The sequence below is a fragment of the Hyaena hyaena genome, unplaced genomic scaffold (assembly GCF_003009895.1).
Source record: "Hyaena hyaena isolate Hyena2069 unplaced genomic scaffold, ASM300989v1 scaffold_93, whole genome shotgun sequence".
In the NCBI taxonomy this organism is placed as follows: Eukaryota; Metazoa; Chordata; class Mammalia; order Carnivora; family Hyaenidae; genus Hyaena; species Hyaena hyaena.
The window spans coordinates 3487599-3499862 of record NW_024080724.1 but is presented as its reverse complement, the minus strand read 5'-3'; the positions used below and the strand labels follow the sequence as shown (position 1 = coordinate 3499862).

The window sequence follows — 12264 nt, the reverse complement described above, 5'->3', positions numbered from 1 at the left end:
TGAGATCATAACCTGGCCGAAGTCAGACATTTAACCAACAGAGCCAGCCACCCAGGTGTCCCTGAAACTAAGGTTCTTAAACTCCCAACAAGTAAATACATGGAAATGCCTCAATTATCTGGATTAATCAGTCTTTATCCAGCCTGAATAGAAGGAGTATCTTCCTCTAATTAATTCCATATCGCTTAGGAATTTGAAAAGCAGAGAATGCATTTTTCCTTTCTAGGTATCCATAAGCAAAGTAGGAGAAAAAAAACTGTTGGCAGTGCTCCACTCAAAAACAGGCCACGTTCCAAAAGTCTGTAAGTACTGTACCTGGTTTTGACCTTAGAATCTCATTTTCTCACAGCAAATTTTCTAAAAGGATGGCTTACCAATGCCTATTAAGCAATACAGAGGAAATATTAGAAACACCATCAAGAACTGTTTAAGAGAAAATGTACTCAATCACAGATTCCAACTTATCAATTTTGAAGTAGCTCACTTGGTAACCACATGGTATATTATTTTCCTCAAATAATCCACTGTCTCTGACAGCATCAACCCCTTACCAGGCTCTCCACCTAACACCTGAAATGTTCAGTCTATGCCACTGAATTAAGAGATATGTTTACGCTTAAGCTTGTGACAAACCAATTTATTATGGAAATTAAGTAGGCTAAAAAGAAAAGGCTAAAAAGAAGTGTAACATCCATTCTTGCAATGTTATTTGGGGGGAGGGTACCCATATCCACAAAAAGGTGAAATTCTTACGTTCCTCTGAGTTAGGGCCAAATTTTTCCAAGAATCTTTTTTTATCTGCTTAAATGCCTAAACAAGCCCTCAGTTAAGACCCTAATGTTCAGGGGGCGCCTGGGTGGCTCAGTCATTTTAAGCGTCTGACTTCAGCTCAAGCCATGATCTCACGGTTTGTGGGTTCAAGCCCTGTGTCCCACATCGGGCTCTGTGCTGATGGCCAGCTCAGAGCCTGGAACCTGTTTCAGATTCTGTGTCTCCTTGTCTCTCTGACCCTCCCCTGCTCATGCTGCCCTTCTCTCTCTCTCAGAAATAAATAAGACATTAAAAAAATTTTTTTTAAAATAAAAAGACTCTAATGTTCAGGATCACAGAAGAGGGAAGATTTTTCTAAGAAGCAATTTAAATATGCCTGTTCTAATGTAAATCCACCCACCCCAATGCAGGTACTCCTACGCTTTATGTAAAAAAGTAATGAATGATTTTTAAAAATCAATTAAATAATCCTAATGCAATAATTCAGAACTTTAAGAAAAGAGTAGATTTCTCAGGGCAAAGGTAAAACTAAAGACGGCAAATTCCTTTCAGTGGCTAAAGCACTGATCACCTTTGCTTACATTCAATCTTTTGTTACCAAAACTAACTGCTAGGTCTGCAAACAAAAAAAAAAAAAAAAAAAAGTGAGATGTAGTAAAGCATGATGGCTAAAAATACAGACTCTGGAACTAGACAGCTGGAGTTCATATCCCAGATAACACTCTTAATAGCTGCATCCTCTCTAGCAAGTTATTTAACCTCTCTGTGTTCCAGTTTCTTCATCTGCACATTAAGGATAATAATAGCATCAACCTTAGAGGACTATAGTGCAAATTAAGTGAATTAATCCAGGTAAAGCACTTACAACAGAGCTTTGCACACAATAAGTGACAACTACCATCTAGATATTAAAAAATAAGTGGGGCTTTGGAAAAAACTAAAAGCACTCAAAGCTGAAAAATCAAAGAAAGGGGAAAAGTGATAGACATATAGACAGCAGGGTATCTTATTTCCCTAGAGAATAATATTCATGAGGAAGAATAATAGAGATTGAAAATAATGAAGACCCAATTGTGCTGGTCTTGAATGCCGGACCAAAATTATTTTTTTTTTAATGTCTATTTATTTTGAGTGAGTGAGTGAGAGAGCGAGAGCGAGAGCATCCCAAGTAGGCTCCGCACTACCAGTGCAGAGATCGATGCAGGGTTCAATCTCACGAACTGTGTGGGATCATGACATGAGCCAAAATCAAAACAGTTGTATGCTTAACCGACTGAGCCACCCAGGCACCCTGAAAAAATATTCCTTTTCCTAAGAGGACAACCACTCAAATTTTTTATCTGGTTAGACCTGTGCTTTTGCAACATTATTCATCATGGTTATGCATCATCACTATTCATGCAATTTTGATGTTCTCTGCCCTCTTATTGAGGGTTTGCAGACCCAAAAAGGCATCTGTTCTGCTAACATACTGTCAGAATCTATCACTGAACTGTTGCATATCTGAAATTTACCTGAAATCCTCACTCTGCCTGGTACAAAGTAGGCATTCAATAAATGTTTTATCATTACTTTTAGTGGCCACCAGGAGCAGTGAAGTAAGCAGTCAGAGGTTATTCTCCAAAAGAAATATATATTATAAATGACGCAAATGAAGTAGCAAAATAACAGTTTACAATTAAGCTAAAATAAAGTCAGTGCTGAGCAATATACTTGCCTAAAACATTGGCAGGGTTTTGGGGTGAGTGGGGATCAACCTTACTTTTCGTCAAAAGCAGATAAAATGGATCCTTGTATATTTTTAAATCTCATATAATTTAGCTGTCAAATTGGTAGTCCTAGGGCGCTTGGGTGGTTCAGTTGGTTAAATGTCCAACTTTGGCTCAGGTCATGATCTCACAGTTCATGAGTTCAAGCCCTGCATCAGGCTCTGTGCTGACAGCTCAGAGCTGACAGCCTGCTTCAGTTTCTGTGTCTCCCCCTCTCTCTAATCCTCCCCAACTCATGCTCTATCTCCCTCTCTCAAAAATAAATAAACATTTAAAAAAATTGGTAGTCCTTTCTAAGGATTATATGGGCAGTGTCTTTGTAATAGACTACCTAGTAGTCTTGGAAGATAAATTTAAGGTAGATTTCTTCAAGATATCTGAATTCCCACGTTCCTTGCAGCATTATTCACAACAGCTAAGACAGGGACCTATGTGTCTGACAAATGAATGGATTAAGGAAGATGTGGTATATATGTACAATGGAATATTTTCAGCCATTAGAAAGAAAGAAATCCTGCCATTTGCAACATCCAACAAATGGATGAACGTGGAGGACATAATGTTAAGTGAAATAAGCCAAACAAAGAAAGACAAATATTGTACAATCTCACTTATGTGTGGAATCTAAAAAGTTGTTTTTAATTTAAAAAGTCAAACTCATAAAAACAGAGTAGAATGGTGGTTACCCAGGTCTGGGAAGTAGGGAAAATGGGGAGATGCTGGTCAAAGAGCACAAGCTTTCAATGATAAGTTCTGAGAATCTATGTACATCATGGTGACTACAGTTAATAATACTGTATTGTATGGGGCTCCAGGGTGGCTTAGTCAGTTAAGCATCCGACTTTCGCTTAGGTCATGATCTCGCGGTTCGTGGGTTCGAGCCCCGCGTCGGGCTCTGTTCTGACTGCCAGCTCGGAGCCTGGAGCCTATTTCGGAGTCTGTATCTCCCTCTCTCTGACCCTCCCCTGCTCACGCTGTCTCTCTATCTCCTAGAAATAAATAAAAATATTTAAAAAAAAATACTGTATTGTATACTTGAAATTTGCTAAGAGAAGAGATCTGAAACACACACTCGCACACACAGATAACTATGTGAGGTGATTGGTGTATTAATAAACCTGATTGTGGTAATCATTTCAAAATGTATTCATATATCAAATCATCACATTGCACACTTTTCTCAAGGGCCAGCTTACAGTCACTAAAGGTTTCCATACAGTACACATGATCACCCCAAGTGCTTCACTCACCACAGGTGTCAGTGCTAAGCATAACAACAAAAAGAGTCTTCTCCCCTCACCTTGCGTAAAGAACAACTAGAGGCGGCCACCATCCTAAAGTCTACTGACCTCTGCAGTCAACTGTTTGATGCACTTCTTTTTAAAAAAACAAAGTTTGTTTGAGACACTAGTCAGAGTAATATACGAACAGTTAACATACTAACAAGAAAGTTTTTATTAAAAGATTGCCAAAAGAGCCTGAAAGCACATCATGACAAGGGATGGTTGATATAAAAGTTTATTAAGCACATATCCCCATGTTGATTTTTTTTTTTTCTCATGGTGGTAGGGGGAAATTAGCTTCTCAAAAAATGTCAGTCAGAGCTTACTTTTAGAAACAAACAAAAAAAGCTGGATTCGTAGGAGCACCCCCAAGTAATAAGTTATGTATTTGGCTTTCTTGGGCAATCAATCATTCTGGCAACACAAACATAAAGCAAAGTAGACTGAGATTTCTACATACCTTCCTCTAAAGTAATTTCCAGTTACAATTTTAGACTTTAAAAAAAAAAAAAAAAAAGAACCTAAAAAAAAGTTCCGGCTGTCTTATGCTTTTTAAAGCTTCAAGTATCCTGCAAGTATTAGAATGTAAAAATCTGAAATGCATTCACTTAAATACATTTCCATCAGCATTACCAACAACGCTCCATTATCCATTTCGGTACGGTCTCCAGATGATTTTTAATCCCCGCCTGGCTTCTCCCTACCAACAAGAACTTGGATACCATCTTTACCCTGCCTGCCCCCATTACTTGGTTGTGCTTGGGGAATTATAATTACAGTGATCCCGCCTTTAGAACATCCTCAGAGCACAAAGCCTCTTTGTATGATTGGGGGTGAGGGGGGCGACTTCCAGGCTCCACAGCAAAGGGTGGGTGGTGTCAACACAGGCGGCAGAGAAGGAAGAGGAGCTGGAGCCACTATGGTGGCCCTCGTGTCTGCCTCAATATTGTTGGAAGGGTTTTACTTGAACGTACCCGGCTAAACACTTCTGCAAAGCCTCTGTGCCCCTCATGTGGGGGAGGAGGGGCAGGGCTGACCTGACAAATGGGTAGATCACCACCAAAGCCAGAAGACCAGGGAGCAGAAGCAAGTGTGATAAAAGGAAGAACTAGCTGAATCCCACAGTCTTTGTGCTGTTCTCATTACCTCAGGTAATGAAGTCTGTGACAGTGAAGGCTATCCCTCCAATGTCTGCGGTTAGTAGTAGTATTACGACACCCAGTAGGTGCTCAAATATTGTACTGAGGCAGACGTAGGAAGACAAATTTATTAAAACAATTTTTAAATAAGATAGCCTAAAAGCCAAATGAAAATACTCCTGTTAATGATGAAGGTCCCAACTCCTATTTAGAAAGCAATTACAAAATGGATACTTGTTTTTACTTTCAGCCTACCCGACTATCTCAGTCTGGTCTTCAAAACTACTCACTTTCCAGTTCCGTGACGGTAAAACAGGTTTCAACTGAGGGTCAGTAAGCACCATCTTCAGACACTGAAATCAAAGGTGCTGAAGCAGAACTGATACAGACAGGTACCTTTCAACTCAAGGAACATCCCAAAAGTACTACAAAATGTATTGCTATTTAAGTGCTTGTTACTCTGTCTTCCATGCATGTATTTCTTCCTCTTACCACTTCTTCCTTCCACTCTTTCTTTCAACGGGGTCAAATTATTATATATCTCAAAACTCACAATCTCTCCCTTATTCCTACACATACTTTACCACAAAAGGCAGACAGTACAGTGATAGCTTTCCATATCATTGGAGGAACTACTGATCAACTCCAGTATAATCCCACCATTCTCCTCTTCCATCTGCCCAATGTCACTCCAGTTAATTGTTCCAAATCATCCCTAAAATAGTACTAATATCCATTTAAACTGAACTGGAAAAAATTCAAGCTGCTTTGGGTAAGGCCTACAAGGTGAGAACTGTTTGTTTTTCTCGTGTGAGCCTAAGACTATTTCTGTTAAACATTTTTAGCTTTAAGTATATTTTCTTCAAAAACCCTCCTCCAAAACAGCAGCAAAAGCACAATGGAACTCTGTAACCATCACCCTCAATTATGTTTCAAAATAATAATAAAGACAGGAGAAACCACTTCAAATGCACCTCTCCCTTGAGCCCACAGAACAGCACTCTTCCATGACAAATGTTCGGAAAAACACACTGCCATTATTTGCAAAAGCAGTAGGAAGTCCAGTCTTGGCCTTGGTTGAGCACTACCCCCTCCTCTCTCTCCGAGAAAAAATAAAACAGCAGGAAGCATAAACAACCACTTAATGGAAAATACAAATGGGTAAATATTTTCAAAACTGGCTAAAAAGCCTGAGGCCTTAAGAAATTCAGGAATACTAGTATAGGGGGGCATAGGAAGAGAAAAGTAACATCATATTTCCCCCTCACCGTGAGCACTGCAAGAACACCAGAGCAAATGGGGTGCACAGCTACTTTCTCTTCTTCCATTACCAGATGCTTTTGTCTTTTTAATACTTCTCTCTCATTGTGTCTTTTCATAAGTAATGGTATTTTCAAAACAAGGCATCTTTCTCCAGCTCCATAACAAACTTTAAGCTGAAATTCTGGTACAACTGAGCATGGTGATGAAAAGCCAGAGGTAGGTCCCTTCCCTTGAAACGTTCATGTAGAGAAAACTCTCCGAACTCAAGGCCCAAAGCTGACCTGCCCTCTTAGGGGTCCATACTATAGACAGCACAGTTAGTTATACGTGGACCAACAAAGCTGCAAGGCATGCTAGTTCGTGAAGCGCCCTGTTGAAAATCTGAAAAGGGTGCTCCCTCTCCGAGAGGACACATTTCCACACAGATTGCTCATTTTGAGAAGTGGAGCACAAATGGATTTGCACTCCCACTTGCCACCCAAAACAGGTGACCTCCTGTTCGGCACAATCCATACAACATAACACAGCAGCCCTGCAAAAGTATACCGGGACACACTGCACTTTCAAAGTAGCTTTCCAGAAAGAAGAACCTTACTAAAGACAAACAGGCATTTTACAAATTTTATTACCAGAAATCCTCATAGTCGTTAATATAAATTCATTCCTAAACATATCAGGACTAGAGCACAAAGGGTCTGGCAGAGAAGTAAAACTAGCAAATTTGGGAGAGAGGAAACTTCCATCTTTAGGGGATAATCAGTTGTTACTTAAGACCCTAATCTTTGACTATAGGTTCAAATAGCTGAAATTCAAATGCATGTCATAAGCTAAAGCACTGAAAGAATCTCTACCATTTGTAGAGAAAGGCAGGATCACATACATTTACTATTGGGGATTTCCTTTCTCCAAATTTGCTGGTTTTCCTTCTCTGTGGGTGTCACCCCCCACCCCCCCCCCCCCCCCCTTTTTTTTTTTTTTTTGCTTCTATCATAACTATAAAACCCCATACAGTGACTGACACAAGTGGTTAAAGTTTGTAAAACCTGATAAATAGCCCTGGTGGGTAATGGGCCCCTTAGCTACCTGCGTTAAAATAAGAGGAATAGATGACCAGATTATGAATGCCTTCACATTCAATAGCTTCCAATTCCATCACTCTTTTTATGCCCTATAAAAGAGCTAAGTTATCACATGGGTCCAAATTAGTCCTAGTCAGGCAGGAGAGGCAAGAGAACGTAGTCTAGGGCAAAGCTAAGATGGAGTACAGCCCAGGGTCAAGAGCCAGAGGCAGTGGTTTTCAAATTTTAGTGGGCATCAGAATGTACAAAAGTTTCTGGGAAACTTTTTCAGAATCAGATTTCTTATGGGTCCCTCCCTACATCAGACAAGTTAGACCGTCCCGGAGCACTTATATTTTGACAAAGCTCAAACTGCTGACCTAGGTCCACTAGAAAGTTTAGAAACACTGGGAAATCCTCCCTGCCTATCAGCAGTTCCAAAATAAAAGTCATCCATCGCAACACCAGGCTCGGCAGGTCAGAAAGGGGTGAGAAAAGGATCACCAGCCTGCACGCCTAACAGACTGTGCCGGACTGGAGTCTGTGGCCAAAGTTTCATTACTATGGGACAAAAATCCTGCACTCGATAAACAAGAAAATGTTTTCCATGTGAGAAATATTTCAAACATCTGAAAAATATTTAAAATAATATACTGAATATCTCTGACCCTACACCCAAAATAAGCAAATCCTAATTTGCAATTATCTGATTCAGATTTCTTAGTGATAGAATATTAGATATAATCAAAGCCCTTGGTGTACTCCTGTCCAATCCCATTCTTCATCTTTTCTTCCCAGAGATAGTATCTACTCTGAATTTGGTGTTAGTTGTTACCATGCATGTTTTTATACTTTTACCACATATGTATATAGCCCTCAAACAATATTACTCTACATGTTTTCAGGTTTTATACAAGTAGAAACATTTTGTAAGAAATCTGTAACTTGTTCCCCCGCCCCATATTATGTTTGTGAGATTCCTTCATTTTAATGCATGAGGCTGTAGTTTATTTTTCACAGTGCTGTAAGACTCAATTGTGTGGGACTATCTAACAATTTATGCATTTCCCTTGTTGGTGGACATTTGAGCTGCAATGAGCATTCTTATACTTTTTCATACTTATTTTCTTGGACAACTGTATTACTTCTTAGGGCCAGAAATAGACATTTTGGGTAAATAGGTATGTTAGCCTTCCAACAAGACATCACTACACTACTGTCCCAGGTAGTTGTATCCATTCACATTCCCACTAGCAGTAAATAAAAGTTGATTTCCCCACAACCTCACTAATAGTTGGTCATCAAAGCATTTAAATTTTTGCCACTCTGATGGGTGTGAAACAGCACCTCTCTATTGTTTCAATTTGCATTTCCCTGATTAAAATCTTTGACCAGTAAATTTTCATGTTTATATATATATTTTTCAAATATGTGTTTCTCAATTTTTTAAGAAAAACTTCTCTTGTCTAAATCAGGGCCATTCTTCCAGAGTGCCCCACCCCCACCACCCCCCACCCCCACCACTCACCACAGCTGGAAGGCTGCAGTGCAGGAGGGCAGGAACAAGGGATCATTTCGGACAAAGGGCCCTAATTAATGCATCTGCTAATTAGTCTTCCCCTTCCCTCTTTGGTCAAGCCTTACTTCCAAGACCATGCTACGGGCCAGCAGCCTTAGAACTGGAGAAAGAATGCGGGTGGGGAGTGCGAAAGCCAAAACGTTTATGTAAAAGTACAACTGGCTTCACTGGAAGAAAATGAAGTGATTGCAGACCAGTAGCTATTTCTTTTAAGATACCATCCACCTCTAACGGGCTCCTTTCAAACCCTTGGCTCCCTCTTTGAAACATCCCAACTTTCCTCTAGACTAGACACTGCCCTTCAGCAACCCTTTTATCTCCCTTCCCCCACAATGACTAAATACTCTCTCTTTTTCCCCATTCTACAGCTGTCTGAGCTCCGCAAGACACTCCCCATCACCCTCCCTCTCTCCTCTAGAACTCCAGTCCTCTCCTTCCCTTTCCAAGATGTATCCACGACAGTAAAAACCATCCACTCAAGCACCCACCCCAAAGAAAGATGGGAGTCCCCTGCAGCACATGGCCCCAACATGCCAGGCAGGCGGGTGACTCGTCCCAATCCTCCCTGCTTCCTTCCCCTTCACGACCGGGATAGCTGTTCTCCAGGGCCTCTCCAGGTCTGACAGATCCAGACCACCTAGAAACAGACTCAGTCGGCCTTCTGTAGCAGAAATGCTTTTACTAGGGCCTTGGACGCACTTTGTTATGGGGCACAAACAAAACTCGGGCCATTTCACGAAAACAAACACCTCATAGGTGTTTCCACAAAAGCAGGAAGGCCTCCGTCCTGTTAATATCGGCTAGATTGGTTTAGTCCGGGCAGTGGTGGGCAGTGTGGCCTGGCAGAGACCAAAGAGTCCCCGTGATGATAAGTTTCCGAAGCTCTGCCCCATTCACCCAAGAAAGCCCTCCCCCAGAGAGCACACCCCCCCGACCCGAGTCTCTCCCCCTGAGACTCCCCAAATCGGTTCCCCAGAGCATGCTCCCAAGCCCCCAAAGTGGCCCCTGCTCCTCCTCTCCACCCCTCAAGAGATCTTACCTCCGAAGCCTACCTAAACAGCGTTGGGTGGGCGTGCCTGGGACTAGGGCCTAGCGCCCCCTCCTCCGTATCGGTGTCTCTTGGGCCCCGGGGGCTAGGTGAACTTCCTCCTTCCAGCCCCCCTACTCAGGGCCCGCGCCGGCCCAGGGTGGCCCTGGGTCCCGGCCAGGCTACGACTCTCACCAGCTACGTGACCTTGGGCAAGTCACTTCCCCCAGTAAGCCTCGGTTTCCTCCTCCGCCAAGCGGAGACCTAGAGAGGTCCTGCCCTGCCCACCCTAGGGGAGGGGGCTACCCATCGGGTGGGAAAACGCTTTGTGAGCCGCTAGGCGCGGCGGGGACGCAGAGCTCACAGGGGCTCCCGGGACGGACAAAGCTGACCCGGACAACGCTCCACCCCCTCCGCGGGGCCGGACGGCCGGACCACACGCCTTTGGCCCCCCCGCCCCGAAACCAACCCACGCCCCTCCCCGCCCGGCCCGCTCCGGGACCCCGTACCTGCTCCAGGCGCTCGGCCGCAGGCGCCGCCACCCTGGGCGCCCGCCCGGAGAGGCCCGTGGCCCGGAGGGCTGAGGCGACCGGCAGCGGCTGGCTCGGGCCGGGGCGGCGGCGGTGGGGGGCGCGGGCGGCGCAGGGGCCCTAGCTCGGCGGCGCCCGGCCTGGGAGACGACGACTGAGGCTGGAAGTGCGCGGCGGCCGCAGCTGCTGAGGCGGCGGCGGCGGCGACCGCGGCGGCGGCGCTTCCGCTCATGGCGGGGGCCGCGGACAGCGGCTCCGACTGCGACTCGACTCCGGCGGGCGGGCGCTGGCTGGGCCCGGGCCGGCGGCAGCAGAAGCGGTGGCGGCGACGGAGGCGGCTCCCGGAGGGGGAGGAGGCGGAGCCGGGAAGCGGCAGCGGCGGCGGCGGCGGCGGCGGCGGCGGCGGAGGGGGCGGGGACGCGGAGGGGGCGGAGACGCCGCGCTGCCGCCACCAATGGGCGGCCGGCCCCTCAGCCGCCGCTCCGGGGCTGGCCAGGCGGCGCCGTAGGGGATCCTCTGCTGCGGCCGCTCGCGGAGGCGGGGAGGCGGAGGGCCGCCGGCGGGAGAGCCCTGCCCCGGGGACTGCCCAGCCCCCGGTCCGCCTTCGGGGCACATACGCGGGCCTCCCGGGCCGGGCCCTGCGCCACCCAGGCCCGGCTGCGCCTGAGGCTCAGCTGCGCGACCGCCTCGGGCGGCGGTGTTTGCGCCAGCGAGTTTGCCGGGGGCTCGGCCCGGGTTGCTGCAGCTTGCCCGCCCGCCACCCATGCCACGGCGGGTGCCGCCTCGGCCGCCCTCCTCCTCTCCCCCACACTATAGCTAGTCTCCTCTCCCTCCTTTTGGCTGTTTCCTCAAAGTTTTTCTTTTTCAAACACTTAGCAAAGAAACTCCCTTCCTTGGGCTATGTCTTAGTGCTAAATCAGCGGACTCACAGGGACCGCAGAAGCAGAAACGAAAGAGATGGAGATGCGCTGCCTTCTCTGAATTTAAAGACTCATCCTGAATCAAACAGAAGCCAGCCTCCCTCAGCCCTGGCCCCTCGCCCCTTCCTCCGACTTTTTCTTCCTCTTTCTTTAAACCCCGTTGTTGTCCCCGTTGTTGTTAAAAGGCATGCAGGAAACCATCTAACCCAGCCGGGCCTAGTCTCAAAGGGGAGGCTGGGAGGTGAGGAAAGGCTTTTGAGCTGTGCTGACACTGTTCTAAGAGAAAAATTCTGCAGATCCGTGACCCCCCATTGGACGCCCTCCTCTCCTTGGATGGGATATTGGTCCCTGAACCCATTTCCTTTTCATATTTTTCTGACTTTCATATCAAAGCCATAGAGGAGCAAAATAAAACTCAACCACGTGGTAGGAGTACCGTTAAGTACAGCCGTGTGGGTGAGGGTGCAGCTAAACTGCTGACTAGATCATTCCCATACAGTGTTATCCTCAGCCTTTACCCTGAGCTAGGTAGAGAGAGAGCAAACTGCAAGTACAAAGCACAGTGCTACAGTGGTAGGCTAGCCCCGTGAGAGGCAAGTGTGGATAAATCTGTGGCAACTGACATTTTAAATTCCACCCTGACATTTACTAGGTGCATGATCTTTCAGTCATCAGCAATGCTAGGGACTGAGTATACAATGATTAAGATATAGTCCCAGGCAAAAAAAAAAAAAAAAGATATAGTCCCAGGCTTCAAAGAGTTGAGTCTAGGGGCACCTGGGTGGCTCAGTCGATTGAGTGTCTGACTTAAGATTCATGAGTTCTAGCCCCACATCAGGCTTTGCGCTGATGACACCAAGCCTGCTTTGGGTTCTCTGCCTCTCTCTCTCTCTCCTCCTCGCCGCGCCCCCCCACCCCCACAACC

The 12264-nt window shown here is 45.6% G+C and overlaps 1 protein-coding gene across 3 annotated transcripts in view; it reads right to left on the bottom strand.

Annotated features, from left to right (window-relative positions):
* RNF38 (ring finger protein 38) overlaps positions 1 to 10682 on the bottom strand; it is a 127915-nt gene extending 117233 nt beyond the window's left edge. For all 3 annotated transcript variants that reach the window (XM_039234776.1, XM_039234777.1, XM_039234778.1), the window contains exon 1: positions 10399 to 10682. In XM_039234776.1, the coding sequence (XP_039090707.1) occupies positions 10399 to 10651 (253 nt within the window). In that variant the 5' untranslated portion in view covers positions 10652 to 10682. The remainder of the gene's footprint in view (positions 1 to 10398) is intronic.
* Positions 10683 to 12264: the final 1582 nt, after the last annotated feature.